We start from the raw sequence: 27732 nt of genomic DNA, 5'->3' as shown, positions 1-27732 counted from the left end.
CCTTTTCCTCTGTAATAATTGTATTCTATCAAGTCCAAGTCAGTTTTCTTTATTGAATTATAGATTTTAATATCTTTGCAATCCCTATTTTATCCCAAGCTTATGCTTATGCACAGGATTTTATGTTCTTGTAGAATATAGTGTAGTTAAGAAATTTTGCCTTCTAATAGTCATAAAATATTTTGAACAGAAGTTGGTTTGTCAATAATGATAATCAGATGAAAATTCCCATTTTTAGTCAAGTATCAGTATTACAGTAGGTTATGTTTGATTTTTGTTTTCTAAAGCTAATTTGAAAAGAAGAATTTCATATATTCTGTAGACTGTCTGATATAATACAGGAAAAAGTGGAACTGGTTACTGACCTGCTGACATTTAATGTGTGTTATCCTCTGTCCTTAGTTTTGTTTATTGCACTGTTTTCCTCTTGTTTGCACGCTTAGGTTTTCTGAACTCTCTGAATATCGAAAAGGAACAGACCTCTTTCTCAATTTTTTTCACAGCTTGCAACTTGAGAAACCCTGATACAGGCTACAGGAATTTCAGTCATTTTCCCATTGTCAGCAGATATGCAATGACCACTGCTATATTCTGCTTTTGTCATGCAACTTTAATCTCTTTATGGAGAGGTATTTAGCTCAGTGTCAGGGCCTCCTGCAGGTTCCATTTTTCGTAGTGCAAGATCACACTGTTGTCTGATGCTTGTTGTGGGGATTCAATTGAGACAAGACAGGAGAGGCTGCTGTACCATAAAGAAGATAGTACCTCCTGCAGCCACTTCGAATTTTGGGCCCTGTTGGATGACATTTTCACTGGTTTGACATTGTCTAAAGGTGTCAAGTTCAGGTATTCAAGGAGATCACTGTCAGGTTGTGTGGCAGAGAAGAAAGCATGGTGGTATGTCAGATAGATGCATAAGCAAATCAGGAATTGCAGGAAAGGGTGAGATCGGTACTGATAATGGAAGTTGTGTGTTCAGTACCTGGGTCTGATTACCTCTATCACAGTAGGAAAATCCATAGCCACTTTACACAATACCCAAAATTTGTGCAGACATTGGGGTTTCTTAGCTCAGAAAAGTGATCAGCTTGATTTACACCTTAGCTAGCATGAGTCAGGAAGTTTTGAGTCTTTTTCTTCACAGTGAGAAGTTAAATTTTTTAGCATAACTTTAGGCATTTATCTTTTATCTTAAACAGCAGCTTTGTTATACCAGAGAAAATAGTGACATTGTTTCATTATCCGTGTACTGTCCAAGGTGGCTGTCTGTCACGGTTTAGCTCTGCCCTGAATTTACAAACACATTACAGAACCTTGGGGCTCCTTTCAAACTAGTTCTCTATTGCGGTGGTTAGATTTGTGCATTTTTCTAGGCAATTTATTCAAATTTTTTTCTGGCTCCCTCTTTATGATCAGTTACAGAATTTCTTTTTCTCCCTACAGTAAAAAGTATTGATTTATTGTGGAATACTGATCCTTTAACGAATGTCCAGTACCAGATAAACTCTGAGGCATCTCTGAAATGGCACCAGGCAAGAAAAAGCTGTCAACAACAGAAGGCAGAGTTATTAAGCATCACAGAATTGCATGAACAAACATACCTAACAGGTAGAGTAATATAGTTTTTTTTTTAAGTGCATTATTGTAGCAGTGACATTTGTATAGCATATTCCACCTTTAAAATGGATACTTGTTCAGTTCTGGTAATTAGTAGATTTAAATTGTTACATGGAATGATTCAGCTGAGGTTTCAGACCTATAATGATTATTTTCTCCTGATTTAATATTGCCAGAAAATTAACAGTAACATAAAAAAACCCAACAATTAAGTAATACAAACAATAAAGAATGAATGCTGGAATGCAAAATAGTTTGTAAACTTAAGATGGGAATACCAGATTGCATCCTTTTTGTATGCTGCTTGTTGTGTGTACTAGTCTATCTTTAAAGCTGTCATATCCACAATATGTACTAAGGTATGAAACACAAGAAAAAGAATTAATAAACAAAAGGACTTACAAATAGCTTGTTTTATTTTCAATGTCCTTCAATTTTTTAAAGTAGTTTCTGAAAGACTCTGAAATAAATCAATCCTGAATTTGTGCTTGAATGCAAAGAGACAGTCTCCTTTTTTGTTACCTTCTTAGCCTGTATACACAGATGAAGTAGACCGCTGTTTCATTTATTAAATAGATCAGAAAATATTTTGAATAAGTTACATCAGTTGGAAGATAAACTTTTCTGTTCCATATATTGTACTAAGTAAGTTCAGAGAATTAGAGAGTGGTTTGGATTGGAAGAAGCATTTGAAGATCGTCAAGTCCACTCTCCCTCCTATGGGCAGAGACATCTTGCACTAGATCAAGGGATTTGCAGCCTCTCTAGGCAACCTGTTGCAGTTTCTCAACACCATCATTGTAAAAAATTTCTTCGTTATGTCTGATCTAAATCTACCCTTTTCATTATAAAACCATTGCACCTTGTCTGGACACTATGGACCCTGGTAAAAGGTCTTTCTTAAAAGCACCTTTTATATATTATGGAAGACTGTGATAAGCTGTCCCTGGAGCCTTCTCTTCTACAGGCTGAAGAGCCCAAACTCTCTCAGCCTTTCTTCACAGGAGGGTCGATCCAGCCCTCTGATAATTTTTGTCCCCCTCTCTGGACCTGCTCCAACAAACCCATGTCTTTCTTGTACTGGGGATCTGAGAACTGCATGCAGTGCTCCGGGTGGGATCTCATGAGAGTGGACAGAAAGTGCAGAATCACATCACTGGAATTGTTGGCCACACTTCTTTTGATGCAGCCAAGGATATGATTAGCTTTCTGGGCTGCAAGCACGCATGGCCAGCTCTTACCCAAATCTTCATCCACCAGTATCCCCAAGTCCTTCTCCTATGGGCTTCATCCCCCAGACCATATTGATAGCAGGGATTGCCCCAGGACCTTGCACGTGGTCTTGTTGGACTTCATGAGGTTCATATGGCCCCACCTCTCAAGCCTGTCAATGACCTTCTGGGTGGCATCCCTTCCCTCCTGTGTATCAGCTTCACTACTCAACTTGGTGTCATCTGCAGGCTTGCTGAGAACTTGATCTTGATCCCAATATCTGTGTCATTGATGAAGACGTTTAATAGTATCGGTCCCAGTACAGATCCTAGAGAAACACCACTCTTTATTGGTGTTACTGGACATTGAGCCATTGACTGTGTGGATGCAGTCATCCAGCCAATTCCTCCTCCAATGCTATTTAAGGATTTGGTCATGGGTCTTTTTCTTATTGAGTGTGATGAAGCTTTTGTTGAAATTAATGCTCAAGGAAGCAATCTGGTGCTGGCATATAGACGTGAGTTCTTAGCAGGTGTGTTTCAATTGCAAACTAGTAGATATTGCTGCCAAATGTATGTGAAATTCAGTTTTTCATTCTATAGCTGTCCTGGCAGAACCAGGATTTCCTGTCATGCTCAGTTCTTGTATTAATAGTGACTGGTTTGTATGGAAGAAGCACTGGAACACATTAATATGTTGACGATGAATCAGGCTTTGGTATGACATTCCAGTCCTTTCCAGTGCTTAACTACTCCTTTTTTTAACCTTGCCATGCTTAAAGAGCTACCCATAATCATTTCGTCAAAGACTAAAATATATAGAGCAAAATTGCATACTGGCATGATGCCATTGGTACAAGCAGAAATAAATACTATATAATGCACAATGAGATTCTGTGAGCTACACAGAAATACACTTAATTCAAAAAATCATCAGTCATCCAACCAGGCTTCTAAGTCTTATATGAAAGGCAGAGACAGACAATTGCTGAATAATGACTATAAATAGTGATAGAGAATTCAGCAGGACCATACTTAAGCATGATATATCTAGGTGCTTTTGAGGGTGTTAACTTGGAACTGGTGTTAGAAGCCTAACTTATCATTGGCTAAAGATATGAAACCAGATGCATCTGAAAAATGTACAAGTTGTGCTGTTAAAAAGATGAAGCTTGAAATGAAGGCATTCTTATGTAGTTTAGAATCATAGAATCACCAGGTTGGAAGAGACCCACCGGATCATCAAGTCCAAGCATTCCCACCAATCTCTAAACCATGCCCCTCAGTACCTTATCCACTCGCACCTTAAACACCTCCAGGGAAGGCAAGTCGACCACCTCCCTGGGCAGACCGTTCCATTGCCTCATGACCCTTTCAGTGAAGAATTTTTTCCTAATGTCCAGCCTAAACCTCCCCTGGCAGAGCTTTAGGCCATTCCCTCTTGTCCTGTCCCCTGTCACTTGGGAGAAGAGACCAGCTCCCTCCTCTCCACAACCTCCTTTCAGGTAGTTATAGAGAGCAATGAGGTCTCCCCTCAGCCTCCTCTTCTCCAGGCTAAACAACCCCAGCTCTCTCAGCCATTCCTCATAAGGCCTGTTCTCCAGCCCCTTCACCAGCTTTGTTGCTCTTCTCTGGACTCACTCCAGAGCCTCAACATCCTTCTTGTGGTGAGGGGCCCAGAACTGAACACAAGATTCAAGGAGCGGTCTCACCAGTGCCAAGTACAGAGGGAGAATAACCTCCCTGGACATGCTGGTCACGCCGCTTCTGATACAAGCCAAGATGCCATTGGCCTTCTTGGCCACCTGGGCACACTGCTGGCTCATGTTCAGTCGGCTGTCGACCCACGCTCCCAGGTCCTTCTCCTCCTGGCAGCTTTCCAGCCAGGCTTCCCCTAGCCTGTAGCACTGCATAGGGTTGTTGTGCCCCAAGTGCAGGACCTGGCATTTGGCCTTCTTAAACCTCATGCCATTGGTCTCTGCTCAGCAGTCCAGCCTGTTTAGATCCCTTTGCAGAGCCTAATGGCTCTAATATGCATAAAAATATGCAGAGCCTCCCTACCCCCCAGCAGACCCACACTTCCACCCAGCTTAGTGTCATCTGCAAACTTGCTAAGGGAGCACTCAATGCCTTCATCCACAAAGACATTGAACAGGGCTGGACCCAGCACTGAGCCCTGGGGAACCCCAATTGTCACTGGCCTCCAGCTGGAGTTAACTCCATTTACCACCGCTCTCTGGGCCCGATCATTCAACCAGTTTTCCACCCAGGAGAGTGTGCGCTTGTCCAGTCCAGAGGCTGACAGTTTCCAAAGCAGAATACTATGAGAAACTTCATCAAAGGCTTTACTAAAGTCCAAGAAGACTACATCCACAGCCTTTCCCTCATCCAAGAGTCTAGAGTGTGATAACATGCAAATAGGTTTTTTTTTTGCTTTACAGTATTTTGCAAATATAAATCGTTATTTAATTTCATTGGAAGAGAAAATACACAATGGGAAGCTATACACATTTCATTTTAGAAAACTAATTTTTGATTTTTTGACCCTTCGTGTTTATGAGCATCAGTTTAAAAACAGCTTGCAAAAGTGTCATTTCATTTTCTGTTGTAATACAATTTTCCACACCGAAAAGTGTGAAAACTCCTAAACTAAAGCGACCAACGAAAGATGACATGTTTCTCAGGGTTAGGATAGCCACCTTAACTAAAATATTAGAAGTTGTTGGAACTTGTACTGGAAAAAGGGACAAGCAGATGGTTTAGCTAGAATTCAACTCTGAAGTTTTGAGGAAGTGTTTGCCCTTGCTGTGTGCTTTCAGTGTCTCTTTTTGTCTCTGTTATCTAGGTTTGACTGGTAGACTGAGTTCTGCTCTCTGGGTTGGTCTTAACAGTTTGAATTTCAACAGTGGATGGCAATGGGTTGGTGGTGCTCCTTTTCGATACTTAAATTGGGTTCCAGGTAAGATAAAATATGTTGCAACTAAGCTTAAAAATTTGATCATTTATTTCCTAGCACGCTATTCTCCTGCAATTATTGAGCTTGTTTCAATTTTGAAAGATTCTGACTGTGGCTATAAATCCTATGAACAGCAGTCTTTATACAAAGAATATGTGCTGGGCTTAATTAATCACAGTGGAAATGGTAGCCTCAAAATCCAAAGGAAAATTTTAGAAGTCATGTATTTATACTTTATTTGTATGTCTTCTTAATTTGCTTTATTTCTATATAAATACAGAATAAATCTAACGGTATAGGTGTCTTCATTTGTGAGATTAGACTGGCCACCAGTTTGTTTGTTTAAAATTTCCTTTCCTTTCCAATTCGTTTTGTTTATTTGCTTAAAGATTGGATTTTCAGTTTCATTTGGGATTAACCTACCCATGACAGTAACATGTATCAAATTGAACTTGTTAGGCTAGTCCACCTTAAAGCAAACCCAGCTACTTCACACCTGTAGTTGCAATGTTGAACTCTAGTGGTGTTGAAAAGCCAGTCTCCTATGCCATCTGTGAAGTCACCTATGCCATGGTGAAGACAAGGTGCTTTTCCAGTTTACTATTCTGAGTACTTCTCTTAAGGTGTCTTTTTGCAGGACTCTTGTTTCCTTGCATTGGCTATTCAGGAAACCTTTGGGGAGTAATTTAAAAGTTATGTAGTGTACATACTCTTCTTTATCTTGTTTGAGCATGTCATATGTATTTAATCTGCAGTAACTATAAATGCACTCTCCATTGTATCATCCAGTGGCTTCTTTGTGTAGATAAGGACAAAAGTGCGATTTATGTGGACAAACGCCTGAGTAGGTAACATATGAAGAGTGAATTGAACTACTTTATAAATATAGTCCTCCAATGGAGTGAGCACGCAAGGCAAACAGATGGGTTGAACTGCAAGATGCTGTGATGTTATTTATAGTTCCGTCATCCGAGTGTGCTGATGAGGATCTGCATCTGACGAAGAGTGGGGGAAAACTGATTATGAAGTGAAGCCAAAGTGGCAGGGTGAGCTGTTTGTGGTTTTTAAAACTGCAGACAACTCTCAATTGTCCTGTAAAATATTAGACAGGTTTTGGTGTAACAAAAATCGGTTCCATGGATCTTTAACTCTGTATGTTTCTTGATTTAATTCAAAGTTAATACTCTAAAGTGCATATAACCTATTTTATGTTTGTACTATCTTCTTCATGAGTTTACTTTGGTCACCCTATCTCTATTTCAACCCCATTGCTCTGGATGTTCAAGAGGTAGCTGTTCTTCCACTAGTATATTTTAAAAGAATTTGTGGTAGCTTCATATTATTCCATCTTATTAGCCTTAAATAAACAGCAGAAAGACATTTAAACTAAAATTAGGCTGATTAGACATTTAGGGGAGCTGGCTGCCAACAAGTGAACTTTTTTGTACATTAAAATTATTTAAATTGCTATTTTTGAAGTAAGCATATCTTTTCTCGAATGGGAAGAAAATGTGACTGGAAACGTAAGACTAACTGTAATCTAAAGTAGTGAAATCATAATGGCATAAATAATTTTTTAGTGAATGATCCTGCACACTAAAAATATTCTTTTGCTCTGGTTATTGCTGAGCAGCAGTTACAGTCATTTTTTCTGTAGTATAGTGTCATGTATCCAGAAGTGAAAGAGAACCCATGTTAAGTTTAATCACCTTAGACCAGATCTTGAGAGGTTCATCTGATTTATTGCAAAAATTTGTTCTATTTTAAAGGCTCTACTTTTCTTCTAGATGTTCTTGGTAGGGCTAATGATGATTTTCAACTGAAAATACCAAAATATTCTGCTATTATGGTATTATTTAGACAAGTGGACATGAAAGTCACATGAGCAAAATAATTACTTATTATTGTTCTGTCTTTACTGTTATACTAAGTACAGAATTTCACTAGCTTACTGAACAGTTTTTTTACCTAAAGATTGTGCTTTGGTGTGTCGACGTTGTTTGTTTAGAAATGGGAAAGAACAATCAAATGAGATGCACTCTAATGGCTCAGTGCTGGGTCCAGCCCTGTTCAATGTCTTTATCAATGACCTGGATGAAGGCATCGAGTGCACCCTTAGCAAGTTTGCGGACGACACTAAGCTGGGTGGAAGTGTTGATCTGCTGGAGGGTAGGGAGGCTCTGCAAAGGGATCTGAACAGGCTGGACCGCTGGGCAGAGTCCAATGGCATGAGGTTTAACAAGGCCAAATGCCGGGTCCTTCACTTGGGGCACAACAACCCTATGCAGTGCTACAGACTAGGAGAAGTCTGTCTAGAAAGCTGCCTGGAGGAGAGGGACCTGGGGGTGTTGGTTGACAGCAACTGAACATGAGCCAGCAGTGTGCCCAGGTGGCCAAGAAGGCCAATGGCATCTTGGCTTGTATCAGAAGCGGCGTGACCAGCAGGTCCAGGGAGGTTATTCTCCCTCTGTACTTGGCACTGGTGAGACCGCTCCTCGAATCCTGTGTTCAGTTCTGGGCCCCTCACCACAAGAAGGATGTTGAGGCTCTGGAGTGAGTCCAGAGAAGAGCAACAAAGCTGGTGAAGGGGCTGGAGAACAGGCCTTATGAGGAGCGGCTAAGAGAGCTGGGGTTGTTTAGCCTGGAGAAGAGGAGGCTGAGGGGAGACCTCATTGCTTTCTACAACTACCTGAAAGGAGGTTGTGGAGAGGAGGGAGCTGGCCTCTTCTCCCAAGTGACAGGGGACAGGACAAGAGGGAAAGGCCTCAAGCTCCGCCAGGGGAGGTTTAGGCTCGACATTAGGAAAAATGGTGCTAAGGGGAATGGTTTAGAGATTGATAGGAATGGTTGGACTCGATGATCCGGTGGGTCTCTTCCAACCTGGTTATTCTATGATTCTATGATTCTAAGATTCTAATACTTTCCATCAAGACTTTGAACCTGTGGAAAGGCTGTTAAATTGTGACCTGGATGATATCTCAGCTTGTGGTTGCTGTGAAAAAATATCTCTTAAGGGAATGAACTGCCCTTTTCAGTCCGAAGGACTGTGAAGAATCACAATTGTCTACATGTTAACATATCTTAAAGCATGGAACAAATTAGAATGTGAGAGTGATTAGGAGGGTAAACAGGATGTGCTTATACTTTGTTGTTGTTGTTGAGGTTTTATGCTGTTAATTTTTTTTTAAAGGACATCCTTCACCAGAACCTGGAAAAATCTGTGCAGCATTGAATCCTGGCAAAGGTGCTAAGTGGGAGAATCGAGAATGCGATCAGAAACTTGGCTATATTTGTAAACGAGGAAATGCTACTGTAGCATCTTTCATTATTCCTGCAGGTAGGTTTGGTAAAAAGCCCTCAACAAATTATTAATGACCAGTGTTTTTTATCAGTAATTGTAGTAGGTGTTTGTTATAGTGCATGATAAAACCAAGCAAAGGTTTCTGCAGACTGGGGCTTGACCAAGATTCCCTGTAAAAGTAAACAGTGTGTACTTCATTTTTGTTCTGGCCTCTCTCCTTCCTGTATAGTAATCTTTCCTTAGTAGCTTTGAGTTCTAAATGCAGAAATGGTGGAGTTCTCTTTTCCAAGAACAAGCAGATCTGTCAGATTCTGTTCATAAAATAAAAAGAGAAATAATTTAATGTTTAAAGAAACAATGTAATTATCTAAACCCCATGTGCTCAGTGAAATGTATCTATTTCTTCTGGTGGTCATTTTTACTGCTTGGGTAACAGAGTAAGTCTGCCAGTGCAAGTGGGGAGTGGGCTAGAGGAATTTTAAAAAATTCTTTTGTAAGAGTTAAATAGTTTTTATATATTTATCTTTTTCATAAATACACATTTATATAGAGCTATAAAAATTATTTATTTTTATATATAAGCTATTTAACTTAGTTATAAAATTATTTAAATTACATATACAGACACTTCTTCAGAAGAAATGTGATTCTGGCACTTGCCTAATATACATAGGAAAGGCTAAGCACGGCTAAGTTTTCACAGCTTTATTTAAACCAGTTCTCTTATTATCTGTCTGTGTACTAGAAACACCTTGTAACTTGTTCCTTTGTTTCTGCACTCCTTCCTTCCGTTCTTTCCAAGTTTCTTTCTCTTTCCAGGACATAGAGTTATCACCTAAATCTGCTAATGTTATTTTGTATAGTTTTGAAAGCAGAAAGGTAAACCATTACTGGATTTCCAGTCCATTTATTAATATGCATTATTGGTAAACCAGGTGTTTTGAAACTCTGTGTTTGGCATTTGGCTTAAAAAACATACTTTTAAATGTTTTTCCTGCTTTTGCCAATATATAACCAGTACAGACAAGAACATTTAGGACAGACATTTCTGCCTAATTTGTTTTGCTTTATTGCTAAGAGAAAAAAACCCACAGGAATGAGCTAGTGTCTAATTAATTAAATATTGAAACCAATATTTAATACTTAATTAAATTAATACTTCAGTATTGAAATAAAGCATATTTGTTGCTTTAGCTTACAGTGCATGTTTTAATTATTTCCTAAATTAAGATGTAAAGTATTGCTAGTATTTGTATACAGCTGATAACCAGATAGTTTAAAGGTTGTCTTATGTAATTCAGTTTGCTACTGCTCAGCTTTTCAGGTTTCACAAATCTTAAAGACTGATGTGTATAAATACACATACTATCAATTCAATACCGACTACTATCTTATTTAGATTTAATTTCAGTTTGGGGATCTAATGGTCATTTCTTTATAGCCATTAGGCTTTTGATTCTCTCCCCACCTCAGTTTACCAGTAATTTGTAGGAAGAACAGAAATGAGGCAAAAGTTTTCAATTGTACAGAAATTGCTGAATAAACATGGTGACAGATTAACCAAAGTCTGGCAGTGTTTCACTTCATAAAATATTTTCCAGAATGTCCTGTGGGAGGAAGTCATAAAAGGAATAAGTATGCAATCATGCAAGGTGTTAAGTGCCCTCAGTTTTTAATGATGCAAACGAAAACTCATGGGAGATGATGTTTTCCGGCTAGGGTTCCAGATTCAAGAAATAATTTAATCACAAATTCATACACGCACTTACATTTAAACACAGAGGCAGTCCTCTGAAATTTTAACCCTAGAAGTTACAATTGAGTCTAACAAGGCATTATACAAGGACTGTGGGACAGAAGAGCATTTTCGAACAGAATATAACCATGCTTGTATTAAAAAAAAAGCAGAGAAAAATTTGTACAGAATATTTATTTCTGTTGCAGATGAAGATTTTCAAGAAGCCAATAGCTGTGCAGGGGTTTTTTTTGTAGCAGAAGTGCTTTTTCCAGCAGGGGGCCACATCGTACATCTAAGTGATATAGAATCTTAGGGCTTCAAAACATTTGCCCTGTAATATAGCAAACTGGATTAAAAAGTACGTGTAACTTTCACCTGGAAAACTTGCTTAGTTTTTAATTTAATCTTCTTAAGAAAAGCTGTCTGTCTGTTTACCTGCACTAAGTCACTACCAAAATAGATTTCATCTCAGTCCAACAAGGTGTATTAATCTTGAAGTTAACAAATTTTTCATAACACATTTGATCAGAAGAAATAAATGCTCTTAATGTCACTGTTATGACTGTTGTGTAAGCTCTGTCTTGACAGACCACAGAGAACATATGTGTGAGAGAGAAAACTGAGTGCCTGAATCATGAGACAAACTTAGCTAGTGCTTTTACCCTTTTAGACATCAAAATCAATCACTATGAGATCTTCAAACTTCAGGAAACCAAGCTTATCATTTACAAACATATTTACTCAAACGTAGTTGAGGAATAACCATTCTCTGCTTACAAAATTCATTTCTGTACTTTGATTTATTCGGCTGGCTGTTGACCAACACACTCAGGTTCCATTCTGCCTGTCCACTCTTCCTTTAGCCCATAAAGTTGCACGGGGTTGTGGTCCAAGTGAAGGACCCAGCATCCGACCTTGTTGAACCACATACAATTGGGCTTGGCCCATCAATCCAGCCTGTCCAGACCCCTCTGTAGAGCCTTCCTTTCCTCTCTAGAGGAACTAGCTGTGTTGGAAATTTGTGTTGTGGCACTAAGTTCCTACTAATCATCAGCATATTCAAGCTGAAACATAGTATGTGCTTTCAACCTGGATCTGACTGGTCATGACTTTGGATGTCTGCTTAAATATGTCCATGGAATAAACTCACAGTTATAAACAAACACATCACTACTCCTTCCCTAATATACACAAGGCTTTTTTTGCCAACCAAAGTTCTGCAAACATGCTGTATTTGTTCTACTCTGTATATTGGTGTTTGCTAAACCCATCTGCTGATTATGAATAAAGTGCTGCAAGAATTATAATTTGTTACTACAACAGCAATATTCTGTTTATTATATGTTTGGGTGGCACTCCTCCCAAGGCTGAATTGTTTGCTGAACAGCAATGTTGGCAGTACTCTGGTACTGTTCTGTTGAACTTTTAAAAGCATGTTTTAAGCATAAATCTTTTTCTTTGAAAGCTTAATTTTCTTAATGCAGCTTTTAAGAAGATTTTCTAAATACAATATTCTTATTTGAGTTCTTTTGTGATCCTGTAGAACCAATTATTATTTCTTTACTAGTCAAGCAAATGGGGCTGATCTATAAAATGCTTAAAGTTTTGGGAAAAAAATTACCCTCATAAATATGTTTTGTAAGCCTAGGTTCCTTACATAAGCTATACAGCATGGAAAACAAAGAGAAACTGGGGCACGAGTGTAGGAAAATAATAAAGCAAAGTTCTGCAGGCCTTACCTTTTAGTATGTATGTATAAAAGAATATAAAAGTCAAAACTGTGTTTTATGATAATCTTTAGCTCTGTCTTTTCATAAAATGCAAACTCTTGTTTGCTACTGCAGTGTTCTTTAAAAAAAAATCTGGAAGTTTCAGCTTTTAATTATGCATTTAGATTTTTATCACAGGACATATTTTTCAGCTCTTCTATTCTTCATGAAAAGAAAATATTTAATATTTGTTAAATCTTTCCTTATGTGATTTTCAACCTTTACTTATGAGTAGAATTCTGAAACTCTTATGGTAATTTTTCTTTTCAGAGACTAATGTGCCTGTTAGATGTCCTGATCAATGGATGTCATATGCTGGCCACTGTTACATAATTCACAGGGTCCCCAAAATGTGGAAGGATGCCTTAACATCTTGCAGGAAAGAGGATGGGGATCTGGCAAGCATCCATAATGTTGAAGAATACAGCTTTGTTATTTCTCAGCTTGGGTACCGTGAGTATTTTTTTACAATAATATATATATTTATACTAGGAAAATAAAGAGTTTTGCCTTAACCTTAACCTCCTGACTCTTTGGGTCTGCTTCTACCTCCTTTTAACAAGGAGAATAAACCAACTTTCAACCATTTTAGAAGTTGGAAGGGTTTTTACTATTGGTCTGCAAAGAGAGATGAAGGGAAACAAAGTCTGTTGGTTTAAGCCCTATTACCAACACTGCCATGTCCCTATTTTTCAAGCCTTGATGCCCGTGTTTCTTCTGAAAAAGGAAGGTGTCTGTCGCAGTATGTGGGTTCAGATGTGCCCCAAATTAAATACAGTGTTAATAAAGTGCTTGGTTTCTGAGCACCCATGCAAGTTGTTGCAAGGCAAGGTAGGCTACTGTGTTCATTGGGGAAGATGCAACCACGCTGATTTTGAGGCAATTTTGTAGTTGCTACTGCTTTACATGAACCTGATTTTGCATGTAAGGTCAGTTACTGCTTTATGATAGGCAGAGTGTGTTCATGCGTACGTACACTTCTTTGCAGTGACTGATATGCTTTAGTTTTGTATCCCAGCCAACTCCATGGCAACTAGTGCTTTTCCTCACATTCCTGAAAGAGTGATTTGTAGTTCTTTCATGATGAACATGAAACTTCTACTCTTTCAAAGGAAGTTATTAAGAAAGGTGAGACCTCTTGATTAGACATTAGGACATTTGAAAGAAGTTAGACTCTGAAGGAAATGAGTTGCACTTTCATTTTAATCCTTGGAAATAGGTTATTTCATATTTTAATGCCTTCTCCAGCCCTTTCCTGAACTGACTGCATTGTATTGTTTTTGTAAAAGTGAATGATTCTGAAAGGCAAATAGTCCTGAAGGAAACCAGTCTTCTCACATATGGCGTGCTCACTGCAAAAGACTATTTTGTAACCATTATTTTCAGAGGAGTAAAATTGAAACAAGTAAAGAGGCCTTTTAAGGCAATTTATGACAGGACCAGATTACGCTTGTTCACCGCTGAGATGAAAGCACCGTGTATTGCAGCACCTAGAAAGTCTTGTCTGTATCACACCTCTGCTGCAGTGAATATTGTACAGAAAGAACAAAAGTTTATCTTTGTGCCAAACAATTCACATTCCCATGATAAAACAATGGAGGAAGAGGTACAGTGAGATAAGTGTTGTCGTAGTAGCTGAGCTTTTATTGGCTTCTCTGGCAAAGGAGAACTTTAGAGAGGAACATGAAGAAGAATAAAGAAGTGCATTTAGGGTGTTTACAAAGAAGTCTACCATGTGATATGGCACAAAAATGGCCCAGTGCATGTCTGAGAGAGTGGGAAACAGCTTATTTTCAAGTGGTTGGGAAAAAAACTTTGGTATTTAGTCACCCAATGTTAGCAATGATTGCAAAACTGCATTAGTTTTCTTCTTCTTCAGAGAAAATGTTGCGTAGGAAGAGGCTTTAGAAATGGCTCTTGCCCGTTTCTGATTTGCAAGGTGTATTTGGATGACTTTGATGTAATAATTTTGATAAAGAATGCTGTTTATTGTTCAGTTTACCATGGTGTGAGCACTACCACAGCAGGAACTCCGGCCGTGAATGAGGTGCTACGTGAGGTGCTTAATAAACACAGGCAGAAAGATTTTAGTAGATAACTAAACAAAAAATAAATTAGAGAGCATGAATGGCAGTATCTCAGGAGTTAAGGACAGCATGATGAGTAGTGGAATTGGGAATAGGTTTAAATTTTGGTAATGGAGGAGAGTTTAAAGGAGCATACTAAGATGCGGAACTTCTGAATATAAAGAGCAGTCTGGAAGAAAAGGTAAAGCTGCCTGTCTGAAAATGGAGCCCCATGTCCTGTGAATCTGAGCCCTTCTTATTGGAGGCAAGACAGTAAGGACCATATGGATGAGCTGTGAGGGCTGTTCATATATAGCTATAATAAAGATGGGAGGGAAAGAAAAAGGAGAGAGAGCTGACTCCATTAAGGTGACAGGATTTGAGGGTGATTTTTGCAGAAACTTGGTTGGTTAAAATGGGAAGCCTTCCTGTTCTGGTAACTAGCAGATAGTAGAAATGTCACAGGAGAGTTTTACATTGTGGGGGTATCTAGGAAAACCTCCATCTGAAACGTGTCAGTCAGAAAGGATTACCTTGGAGGCATTGACTTTTCACAGAATCACTAGGTTGGAAAGGACCCACTGGATCATTGAGTCCAACCGTTCCAATTAACCACTAAACCATGCCCCTCAGCACCTCATCCACCTGTCCTTTAAACACCTCCAGGGAAGGTGACTCAGCCTCCCTGGGCAGTCTGTTCCAGTGCCCAATGACCCTTTCTGTGAAAGTTTTTTTCCTGATGTCAAGCCTGAACCTCCCCTGGTGGAGCTTGAGGCTATTCCCTCTTGTCCTGTCCCCTGTCACTTGGGAGAAGAGGCCAGCTCCCTCTCTCCACAACCTTCTTTCAGGTAGTTGTAGGGAGCAATGAGGTCTCCCCTCAGCCTCCTTTTAACTGTTTTCCAGGCAGTTCTATTGCTAGTGACAGCCACAACAGAAAAGAAACAGTTCCAATTCCACTGAGAGACACACTGACGCAGCTCATGTCTTTTTGATACACATCCCATTCTTAATTTCCATGGACGATTTCACTGACAGGTTGACTGTGGTCAGTCTGGATAGAGGATGTAAGAGGAAGACTTAGGAAGAAGGAAAGCACTTTGATTACAAATCAAACAGGAAAAACCTCAGTGCTGTACATGGGCTGTAAAAATGCAAAGTCATAACTGGTGGAAAAAAATCTTAAAAAGTAGTCTCGCTATCATTCATGAGATATACTCATAATGAGTAAGTTCTAGCACTCAAGTAGTGCGTAGGCTGCTTAATGCATACTTTCCTTAAAGTGCTATCTAAGGAAAGGACTGTGCAGGCAGCTGGTTAATGTGATCTGAGTCATAGTACTATGGACAAAAGGACACACTTGATGCCTTTAGACCTGCCTGCACAGACCATACATAAATAGTTAAATAATAACTAAAAAAATTCTCATTGGACTGAAGGAAGTCATAAAATCAATTCTAGATAGGAGTAGCCCTTGATGATGATAGAGTTCAGGCTGATTATAAATCACCAAATTTTTAATCCTCCTTATTAAAGTAGTTTGTTCAGAACAAAACTAGGTATGAACATTATGGAAGCAATGTGTTGGAGTGGAGGATTTTAAGCACCACCAAATAAAACTCTAAGAAACAGCTGCTGTAAGGTAACTTCCTTGTTCAGTCCTGCCTTTCCTTCCAGCCAAAACTCAGCAGTTAACTCCATTCACTGTAAACTGAAAAAAAGTACAACTATATGAATTTTTTTTTTTTGCTCTCCAATAAAGCAACGTGTAGGAACACATGTAATGGGAAAAATTGTGAGTACTCTGGTTGTCAACTCTAAAAGACAACACTGGATATCTGAACATTAGAAAAGAGGACATTTCTTTCTTCACTATACTAGAGGTAGGGGGAAAAGAGGAGGTAACATTTTATTTAGGTATTTATTCATATCTTGTTACAAGAGTTTTTAGCTGGAAAAAGAATGAACCTAATTGTGTTGCGACATAATTAAGAAAAGAGAGTGTTTTGGCTGTTTTATACAAAGTTAAATACTTATTGTGCTGCCACTAGAGTGAGTGGTCTTTCCTGGTGACTGATGTGGATATATGAGGGACAGTCTACTCTCATTATGAAACAGGGAGCTTTAATTTTCTGTGACTGCCTTTTAAACTTTCTGAGAATAAATTATTTTCTGTTCCATGATGATAAAGTTCACATCATTTAAGAGGACTATTATCATCCTCATTAATGCTATGTTTTAGAGCCAGCTGATGAGCTGTGGATTGGGTTGAATGACCTCAAGGTTCAGATGTATTTTGAATGGAGCGATGGGACACCAGTCACCTACACCAAATGGCTTCATGGAGAACCCACTCATGCAAACAACAGGCAAGAGGACTGTGTTGTTATGAAGGGAAAGGTAAAGTCGTGTAGCTATTGACCTAATTATATCTTTTATCATTTTGACCTTTTTTCTAAGCAGGAACACAAAGTAGGCATTATTACTGTTTGAAGCAGCCCTAGTAGAAGTGAGGCTGGAGTAAGGTAGGAGTTACATAATTAAATAAGATGTAGGTTTACTTTTTTTAAAACTGGGAAAAAAATACTTAAAAGCATAAAGCACCTTTTTTGAAAGACTGAATCCTACTTGACTGTAAAGTTCCATTCTTATGTCCAGGATGGATTTTGGGCAGACCATTATTGTGAAAAGAAAATTGGCTATATCTGCAAAAGGAAACCCTTATCAGAAGCTTCTAAAGAAGAGGAAACTATTGACATGGGCTGTCAGAGGGTAAGTGAAAAGAAAGCTCTCTGATCTGAATAGGCTGCTAGGAATGATTAAGAGTCACCTTAGGTGACAAATAAAAGGAAAAATGGGTTCTGTGTTTTCATCATCAGAGCAGTTGCCCTTCTTATTGCTGTGGCATTTGAAACATGAATAAATCTACGTTCTTACTCTCATTTGGCTCTTGATGCTCCCTTTCTTTTTCTACAACTTAAACCAGAAATAAAAACCTGTAGTCCCTGCAGCAGGCCATTTTTCCCTGATTGGCACTCAGTCCTTCCTAAGGAATTTGCCTGTACCAGCAGTTATTCTTCACCTCTGCCTACAAGTTTTGTTAAAATTTTTCACAGCAGGAAGGATGTATTTGTCAACATACCATTTTCAAGGCTTTGCTGTGGCTCTGGCAGTGCTCTCTATTTTGATTTGTTACGAATGCTTGAGCAAAATGAATCCATTGTGCTCCTTTTGAACTGCCAGTGGATCTATTGTTTATTTGGTAATGTTTGCCTTCTGGTAACATAATACTTAATAATTCCAAAAAACCTACTCTAATTTGTTATGTCATAGGGAATCTTACTGGGCTTTTGTCTTCTCTGAAAAAATTGACTTTTCTCCCAAACCTGCGTTACACACCTGCAGAGGAAGTCTTTGATATTTATTCGCAGTGTTTATAAAAGAGTACCTAGGAACCTTACAAATATTCAACTGTTGGAAAGGCTAAAGGGATCCTAATGTTTATGGGTGTTATTCTTGCCTGGAGAACTAAGTGCATGCTTGTACAAAAGTCTCTTATAAGTTGAAAACAATCAGAAGAAAATTGGTGTGAATTGTAGCTTGTGACAGTAAGCATATTCCTGAGTTAATGACACTTGAATGACAAAGCATTAGAAGACAGTTTTAACGTTAGTTAATAATAAACAACCTTGGTTGAGGTGTTCCCTTTCTGAAAAGCCAAGCTGAAATTTGCTTCTTAAGACCATTCTCATGGTTGCTCATGAGAATATGAGATAGTTATAATCCTATACTGAGCACTGAAGATGCATGGCACAGCCTCTCTTGCCTTCATAGCTGGAATGAATTGATTAAAATTTCATTATATGTAAAAAATTTTTTTATGAAACGAAACATTTAAAAAGCTTTGCGTTTGCCTTGTTTCCTGTCTGGCTTCTATAGTTCAGTTGTTCCTTTGTCTAATGATTAACTAAGTGGTATAAATCAGTGGGGTAAATTTAATTTTTTGTTGCTTTTTTTTTTCAAAAGAAAAGACATTTAGAAAAGCTGCAACATATGCTATCACCTAATGTTTATTTTGACAGGGTTGGAAAAGACATGGTTTTTATTGTTACTTCATTGGAAATACATTTGTATCATTTTCTCAAGCAAATCAAACCTGCGTAAGGCATCAGGCCTTTTTAGCAACAGTTGAAGACAGGTATGTAAAAGTCTGCTTGCACGAGGGGATCACATGAGGATTTAATATGTAGCGTAGTAACCTGAATGTCAATATAAAGATTCTGATCTGGACAAAAGTCTTGCTTGAGAAGACAGCTATCTATAGCCACAGAACTTCTCACAGTTTTTGCATTTATATTCAGATCTGGGAATTCAGATTTTAGTAAAAATAGGTGATGGCTATGAAATCAGCATTGATATAGATGGTTAGGGCAAGGAAAAAAAAAATGGAATTATGTTTTCTGTTTCCTTAATTGCAGTGGCTTGAGGATGGGTTTTACTTGAGTAAGGGGTGCAGAATCCAGTTTTGGTTATTAAATGAAGATATATGGCTCTGAATTCCTTTCAAAAGGTAGTTCAAACAAGCAAGAGGATATACTTTTCACCTGTCTGGTCTCCTCCAAATTAAGCTACTTTTCAAAGATTTAAATAAGAACTCAAATGAGAATAGAAGTACTTGGTACCTGAAAATCCACCATAATTCAGGGTTCAGTGTGTGCTAAATTTCTAAACAGCCAGAGTGCTTTATTGAATGTGGGATGTTGGGAAGTGAAAGTTAGGGTTAAGAAACAAAGCTTATTTTCTTGCCGTTTGCTCGACGCTTCACACTTTCTTTCATTTGTTTCTATATAATCTAAATAGATGTGTTCTAGTGTAAAAGCTCTTGCTGTCACAGATGGCAACTCTCTCTATATACGCAAGCACTGCGCTGTCATAAAAATTGTTTAACATTAACGTGGTCTTCAGACTGTACCTTGTTAAGAGGAGACTTCTTTTATTCGTTTTGATTTCTAAAGATTTGTTTGTTTAAACACCATAATGAACTCTGACAGGCTTTACCTCTATGTAGGTTTGTTTCCCAAACATAGCTTTTCCTGCATGATCACTGGGTTTAATTTGCAGTGTCCCTTAGTTTGATAATTTAGTATCATACTACTCTAGCCTCTACTTTTGCTTATTTCTTCCGTAATGCTGAGATTCCTTTTCCAGTTTTGGATTTGTCTGAAACAGGAAGTCATTAAAATGCAAGAGTATTAGACACTCTCATAAAAATCCAGTGGTATAGCACATAAGTCAGGTTTCTCCTTTCCCACTAATTTCATGTCAGTCAGTGATTATGTCACTTTCTTCTTTACTGGACATCCAACGAGAAGGCAGAATACTCTGGTATTTAAGCTTATGAAATATCTATTATATGATGTTTTGTTATGTGCTTTGTTCAAGGAAATCCATCCAATCTATGTTTTCATGAACGTACAGAGGTAATCCTGAGAAAATAATGAGTCTTTAACAACTTTTATAAATCAATTTAACAGTATTAATTTAATGCTTGTTTTCTTTTGAACAGATACGAACAAGCCTACCTAACTAGCCTGATTGGGCTGAGAACAGAAAGATACTTTTGGATTGGACTTTCAGATGTAGAAGAAAAGGGAACTTTCAAGTGGGCTAATGGCGAATCTGTCTTATTTACACACTGGAATTCCGAAATGCCTGGTAGGTATGCTCTGTATGGCTCTATATTGTTTAATGAGTCTAGTGCTCAAAATACATTGTTCACTACTTGAATTTTTTACTCTGCTCCATAGCCCTCATTTGATGGTATAATTACTAATTGTTCATAAATCTATCTGGCTGCTTTCTCAAGCATGCGATGCTGTTACTAACTTCCTACTTAGTGCTGAAATGAGTTTTTAACATGAGCTTGCAAACAAACTTTAAATTGAAACCAAGTTTCTGATTTCTGTCTGTTCTGGGAAAGTCTCTGTCTGTACTGCTCTGGAAGACCAGTCTCTGCAGGCATGCTGTGCCCTGCTTGCAAATTCTGCCTGTTCAGACATATCTCATAGTATGTTTGCTCACTGCATGTTTTGAGGTATGCGAGATCACAACTTGCATGAAGCATCTCTGGTCTTAGAGAAAATGGAAGGAACAAGAGGGCCAATGGAAGAATTGTGTTTAATCTCTTTCAGTTAATATTTTTGCTAGCTTAATTGCGATTTCCTTATTTACTAGATTTTGTTCATGAAAACATTGGTATTTTTTCTGTTTGAATAAAATTATGGGAGTGGAAAGTCATCTTCAGTTTTAGGGGATATTCGATTGCAGGTTATGATGTTGCTAGAGTCAGGCACTGAGGGGCATTTGATGTGAGGTACAGTTCAGTATCTCAGATACAGGCGAACTGCAGGTTTTTCTGTCTTCTTCTCCTTCCCCCATGGCCTCTCTGCCCCCTTCAAGAATTAGAATCATAGAATGGTTTGGGTTGGAAGGTACATTTAAAGAGTCATCTAGTTCCCCCTCCCCTGCCAGGGACATCTTCCAGTAGATCAGGGTGCCCAAGGCCCTGTTCAACCTGACCTTGAAGATTTTCAATGATGAGGCATCTGCAACTCCTCTGGGCAACCTGTTCCAGTGTTTCACCACCCTCATCATAAAAATATTTCTTCCTTATATCTAGTCTAAACCTACTGTCTTTCACTTTAAAACTGTTACCCCTTATCCTGTCACTACAGGCTCTGGTAAAAATTTTCCATCTTTCTTATAAGCCCCTTTTATATACTGAAAAGCTGTGGTAGGTCCCTGGAACCTTCTCTTCTCCAGGCTGAACAACCTTTACTCTCTCAGCCTTTCTTGATGGGAGAGGTGTTCAAGCCTTCTGATAATTTTTGTGCCCCTCCTGTGAGGGAGAAACATTAGAAACATTTTTGACCCTATACAAGACTTAATTTCCATCAAGAGAGATATGATATTTTCTAAGTTCTCATGACTCCCTAATTGTAGCTTTCCTGCATTCCTGTTTACAACCAGGAAGAAAACGAGGCTGTGTTGCCATGAGGACTGGAATTGTGGGTGGATTATGGGATGTAATAAAATGTGAAGAAAAGGCAAAGTTCCTATGTAAAGTGTGGGCAGAGGGAGTGACAGTTCCTCCTGTTCCTACAACAACTCCTATTCCCCGGTGTCCAGAAGGCTGGGACTCAAACAGTCGTATTAGCTTCTGTTTCAAAGTAAGTATGTTGCTTATTCATGTGTTAAGGTAGTTTCTATTTGCTACACATACATGCAATAAAAAATGGTATATATGTCTTACTGTTTATAAGTTTATTCCCGAATTATATATAGAGGTCTTGCCCCCTTCTGTTGAAATGATGGTTTAGTTTATTCAATTGCAGACTAATCTTCAGGTTTGATATTCTGATCTTAATCTCCCATTCTTTTAAGTCTGAATTTCCCATTCTTTTAAGATGAAAAGTACTTTTCTCCTACTTGTTGTCTTGCAGCAGATACTCCTGTCAGCAATGTAGTTTGCTAGCTTGGCTTAAAGACACTTATACTAAACCTGTGTTTTGCAGAGATCAACACTTATAAACTTTACATTCAAAAGTTTCTGTAATCCCCAGAGAACAAGTTAATTGTAAATTAATTACCTCTGGGTAGCTGATGTTTCTTGGTCTTGTGTCCTATATGGTCTCTCTTGTCTGATTGCAAAATGCTGTCTTTAGCCTTTTGCAAGAGGAGGGCAACAGAAAACATGGCTTGAATCTCAAGAGTTTTGTCGAGCTATAGGAGGAGATCTGGCCTCCATTAATGGTAAAGAAGAACAACATGTGATATGGCGTTCTATTGCGTGAGTATCTGTAGCATGGTAATCCGTTCACTTTAATTAGCCTTTTGTTCTTTCTGAAATATTTCCTTTTCAGTGTATGTTTTTTCTTCAATATGAGCCAGTCTGTATTCACTCTCTGCATCTGTATTAAATCCATAGCAAAGAAGCAGAGCTGATGAAATGACTATGTTCTATGACTAGTGGCAATCACTCCAGAAGCTAATGCTAAAATTAGATTGGCGAGATATGTAGTTGAGGAAACATTTATCATCTGATGTAAAAGTATTTATTGTGGATTTGGGGATATTATAAAATTACCACAGATGCAAGTTGTTTTCACATAAGCAAGTGTACAAATAGGGTAGCAGTTGTGATATAAATCTGGCGAATGTGATGATTGTTTTTCTTATGAACTATCAGAAAGCAGTAACAACTTCAGATGACTTTTTCCTACACAAGGAATGTAAATAAGGTTAGTAGGTTCTTGAACTGTAAAAAGCAGGCGTGATATTTCAGAATGAGATCAAATAATCCTAAGTAGGTAATGCAATATGATCTGAATAAATGGCATTCAGTGCACTTGTACAGCGCTGACTAACTAGGAAGCAAGACTGAAACATGTCAGCCTTCCAAAAACTGTACTGAGCTTCATGCTTACAGTAAGGAAGAAGTTTCAGATGCTGTGTTAATACAAACTGACTCAGCAAATTCAGACAAATCAGTAAAGTGTGTCTACTTGCAGACAATAATTAGTTTAAGGTACTATTTTTGAGATGTGATTTGACTACAGCAGGTAAATTTGTGTTTTGAAACCGTAAGTGCCTTTACAGAGGAAAATAGGGAGCTGGTAAATGGAGTAACAGTAGCTATTGAACCATTATACAGAAGTATTAAGCCACCTTATATTTAGGAGTTAGAGTGGATCTGGAAATTTTCTTGGCCAGTATTTCAATCTCAGCTAATGTGTAGCTATAACAGCTAGAAATAGTTGCATTTTAATTAATTTACACGTTTTTGGTACTGTTTCTGACAGCTTTAAGGATTATTTTTAGAGAAGCTTATGAATTGTAGTGAGTGATAGATTATTAAAAATATTGTAAGATAAAAATAATAATGTAATTTAATATTTAGGGTCTATGTTTTAGTTTCTTATAAATGGGACATTTATTATTTTGGCTTTTTTTTAGGAACAATGGCTATTTTCACCAACATTTCTGGATGGGTTTGTATTACTTGAATCCTGATGATGGCTTTATTTGGAGTGATGGATCTCCAGTGAGTGATTTAATTTTTCACAGCTGTTATTTTGCATTCCCTGTGCTTCTCAAGTGTGTGCGGTGTATGGGGTTTTGTGTAATTTTTTATTTAAGCATAACCCTCTACTGTGTCATGGTCTCTTTAGGAAAGGATAGCAATTCATGGCTAAATTTTTTTGGCTAAAACATACTGATTTTTGACAAGAAAATGTGCATTGAATAAACAAGAAAATTAAATTCATGTAGACAAAAATAGTGTTCTTATAAATGCAAGGATTTTTTGAGTAAAATAGTTAATCTTTAGTATTTCTGTTCTTTGCTAATTATATCTTTATCTGAATTGGCCTTCATTCCATGGAGCTGAAGGCAGTTGTTTTAAGCCAGTGTGTCTTGACTGTACTTTATACTAAGATATAAAACCTTAGAAACAAAAGTAGGTTTGGAAAGTGAGTGTATTTATGCAAGGCTAGTCAGTATATATTGATGGAAGTTTACCATACAGAAAACTGAAACTGGAATTTATATAGGAAAATTAGAATTGCTGTAGTATTTTCCTGAGACAAATACCCACATTTTTGTTGTGTCTCAATAATGTCCTAGTATTTTGCTCGTTCAGAATATTAATTTAATATCAACCTCATCCTTGTTATTAGATGACTTACAGAATTTAGGTACTTTAAAAATATCAATGTTATTCCAAGTGTGATCGGAACCAACTGTTATCTAAACAGCAGTCCAGTTACAGTCTGAAAAAAGTGTCAGCATTTGCACAGGGAGATTCTGGTTTCCATCTAAGTTTTAAAACTTTCCATAGGACTATATTGTAGGTCTATGGTTTGATGCTGTCTCCTCCACCTCTCCATTATTTTCATAAAACCTTTTCTGTCATAGGTGAGATATGAAAACTGGGGTTTTGGAGAACCAAATAATTACCAAGGAATTGAACTTTGTGCAGAGATCAGTGGTGATTCCAGCATGCTTTGGAATGACAGGCACTGTGATTATCTATATGGATGGATTTGCCAGATAAGAAAAGGTATCACTTACTCTTGTGTATTAGTGTAATATGAAAAGTTCCTTAGTTGATTTTTTCCTGAAGAAATACAAAATTTAAGCTCCTGTTTATCAGAATGGTTCCCTGTGGAATGTGAAATGTCAAATTGGCATAAGGCTATCCACGTCTTCGATGTGTTTAGAGATACAGAGTCTTTGGTGCCCTGCTGGAACTTCTCAATGATCGTTCTCTGTAATTTCAGAAGGGGAAATACGGTGCTTGAAAAATAGGAAACGTAACTTTGAATATTCGCATTCACTTTCGACTTTTCCTTTATTGAATTTCATGCTTCTTCAACAAATCTTTTTTTTTATTTATTTTTTTCTGAGTTGAGTTTCAAGTTATTAGAAAACAGTTTGCAAATCAGTTCACTTACTTGAATCTTTATGTGTGAGAACTTCCTCCTTTATTTAGCTCAGGTACTGTTCTGTCAGCTAATTGAATCTGTAGTTGAAAAGTGAATCCTGTTTTTGAGATGCTTTGTTTAGTTTTGACTATGTTTTATATTCATATGTTACTATCTTGCTAAATTCTCTTGAGATATGAATGCTTTTTTTGAAGACATTGAAACCGAATTTATCATATAGAAAAATCTTGAGTTCCACAAGCAATGCATCTGCCTAAGTTTGACTATTTGAGAAAGCACTCATTTGAGCATTTTACCACATTCTTCTACTCAAATAAAAATGTTGCATTAGATTGCTAACAATAAAGTGCTAGCTCTGCTATATATTAGTAAAAGAATTTCTTGGGCAGATTTTTAAAATTAAATTTCTATTATTTTTTAAATTATTTTTAATTAATTTTTTATTAAATATCACAGAATCTGTGGGATTAAATGTATTTTTAGCACAAAATAAATTGGTAAACCTATAAAGAGAGAGATCTTCTGCATTAGAAATTGTTTTCCTGAGATGCTAATGATGGCATATGGGATGCCATCTCCATGGTGCCATAGCAAAAAAAACAAACCGAGGGGAATTCTTTAACCTGAAGTCTTCTTTTCAGATAGGACCAGTTAATTTCTTAGGATCTTTTCCAATGAAATTTTATCTGGGAAAACTTTTAAGAACCAGATAGAAGTTCTTCCCAAACAGAGACAGATGGAAAGAACCTCGTTCTGTAGTAGCTATGGAACCACGGGAGAAGATAACCCATGCTACATTCCTTCTGCCTCTGGTTTAACCAAGATTTCATATATAACTGGGGAAAATAGGGAGAGGGAAATACAGAATTTTCTTAACAGCATTAATTCTTTGGGACTTAAGGTTTTCTGCATCCAGTGAATACCAAAATTCAGGTAAATTTCAAGGTATTTTATAATACATAGCACATTAGGAGTAGATTATATTTAGAGCTTCATGGAAGAAGAATATGCATTTAAAACTGAATAATGTACCAAAAATAAGAGACTGAGGCTAGTTAATTCCTTCTACATTTTGGTTACCATTGCTAACCATAACATTAAATGTCAATAGAAAAACATGCCTATCAATGATAATAAACATTTTCTCTTACAGCAGATAGTGTACAATGGTAATATTTTTCTTTTTTCTTACAGGAGCGAGCGTAAAGCCTGAACCAACGGAATCTCCTGCACCAAGTAAGTGTTATTGCTATTGCTATTGCTATTGCTATTGCTATTGCTATTGCTATTGCTATTGCTATTGCTATTGCTATTGCTATTGTTATTGTTATTTGTGTGTGTATGTCTAAAAGCATTTTTAAAATTTTACTAATGAGAATGCCTTGTATATCAGAAACAATATGGTTAACTTACCATTTATCTTACAGAATATCAGACTACTGAGGATGGATGGATTATAAATGAAGACAAACATTATTATTTCAGCACAGAGAGTGTTCCTATGGAAAAAGGTCGGGAGTTCTGCAAAAGGAACTTTGGAGACCTTGCTGTCATTGAGAGTGAAAGTGAAAGGAAGTTCCTCTGGCGATATGTAAGAAAAATCATTAATACTATGGAATAAATCCCCCAAAGCAAGTGAGCGTGGGCACAAATCCTTTTCACCCTGGTGTTCTCTATACAAGTTTTATGATAGTGATATTGCAGTAGTATTAAGCCAGATAAATATGAAAAACAAAGTCAAGTCTTTCTTTAGTTTGCTTCATAACTGAGACATGGACAATTTTGGTTTGGTATTTTGTATAGAAATAAGCACAGTAAGCATTAAACAGATGATTATCTGCTTCTCCTATTTAATGTGGCAGTTACACCACATTGTATCTGCAACTGGTAGCTTGCTAAGGCAAATATTAACACTTACTTTTAATTGGTCTATAGCTTCATTTTAGCAAGTAGTATTATACTTGTAAGGTAAGATTCTGTAAAGGGCATGAGTTAGTTGAAGCTAAAGTTTATCAAAAAATAAACTCAAGATATCTAGAGTGGTGGATCAAAACATGTATTGGCTTACATGCAACACAGAACATTGGCTTTTGATCTTTTCAGTGTAACTGGGATGTAGTCTACCTAGACAGCCTAGGTCCTCAAATTCATCCCTTTTCCACCTTCTCCTTGTGGATAGAATAAACCTATGCAGGAAGAACAACTTGAGGCATGGATTATGCCATGAGAAAGAGCTTTTAAATGATATTTCCTAGGTGGTTGGGGTTGGTTGGCTGTCTATACTGTCTTGAAACCAACTTCTTTTAATCAAGGCTGTGCTTAAAAGTCAGATTTGAACTACATAAAACATTTCCTGAGCTGACTGAAAGTAGCAATGACATGACACAAGGACCTATATCAGTTTATATCCAAATCGTAGGAAGGTTTGTCCCTTGCAAGAAATTTGTCAGATGACGCCCACTACAGAGACTGTGCAAGAAGTGCTGATTTCAGTGATTTTAAAGTAAGGCTGTGAGAAGTGTCAACAAAGTGACCACACTTTTTGGCCAGTAATGAAGTTTAACTGTGGAGT

The 27732-nt window shown here is 37.6% G+C and overlaps 1 protein-coding gene across 2 annotated transcripts in view; it reads left to right on the top strand.

Moving 5' to 3' along the window:
* Positions 1-27732, top strand: part of LOC138721930 (macrophage mannose receptor 1-like) — a 55542-nt gene that overhangs the window by 9118 nt on the left and 18692 nt on the right. For both annotated transcript variants that reach the window (XM_069859529.1, XM_069859530.1), the window contains 14 exons: positions 1444-1608; positions 5674-5787; positions 8975-9121; positions 12863-13045; positions 16898-17055; positions 17314-17427; positions 18738-18853; positions 20222-20370; positions 21685-21884; positions 22380-22504; positions 23671-23758; positions 24631-24775; positions 26355-26396; positions 26588-26751. In XM_069859529.1, coding sequence (XP_069715630.1) covers positions 1444-1608; positions 5674-5787; positions 8975-9121; positions 12863-13045; positions 16898-17055; positions 17314-17427; positions 18738-18853; positions 20222-20370; positions 21685-21884; positions 22380-22504; positions 23671-23758; positions 24631-24775; positions 26355-26396; positions 26588-26751 — 1910 coding nt within the window. The remainder of the gene's footprint in view (positions 1-1443; positions 1609-5673; positions 5788-8974; positions 9122-12862; positions 13046-16897; positions 17056-17313; positions 17428-18737; positions 18854-20221; positions 20371-21684; positions 21885-22379; positions 22505-23670; positions 23759-24630; positions 24776-26354; positions 26397-26587; positions 26752-27732) is intronic.

The sequence above is a fragment of the Phaenicophaeus curvirostris genome, chromosome 6 (assembly GCF_032191515.1).
Source record: "Phaenicophaeus curvirostris isolate KB17595 chromosome 6, BPBGC_Pcur_1.0, whole genome shotgun sequence".
Taxonomy (NCBI): domain Eukaryota; kingdom Metazoa; phylum Chordata; class Aves; order Cuculiformes; family Cuculidae; genus Phaenicophaeus; species Phaenicophaeus curvirostris.
This window is presented reverse-complemented; position numbering and strand designations above follow the sequence as displayed.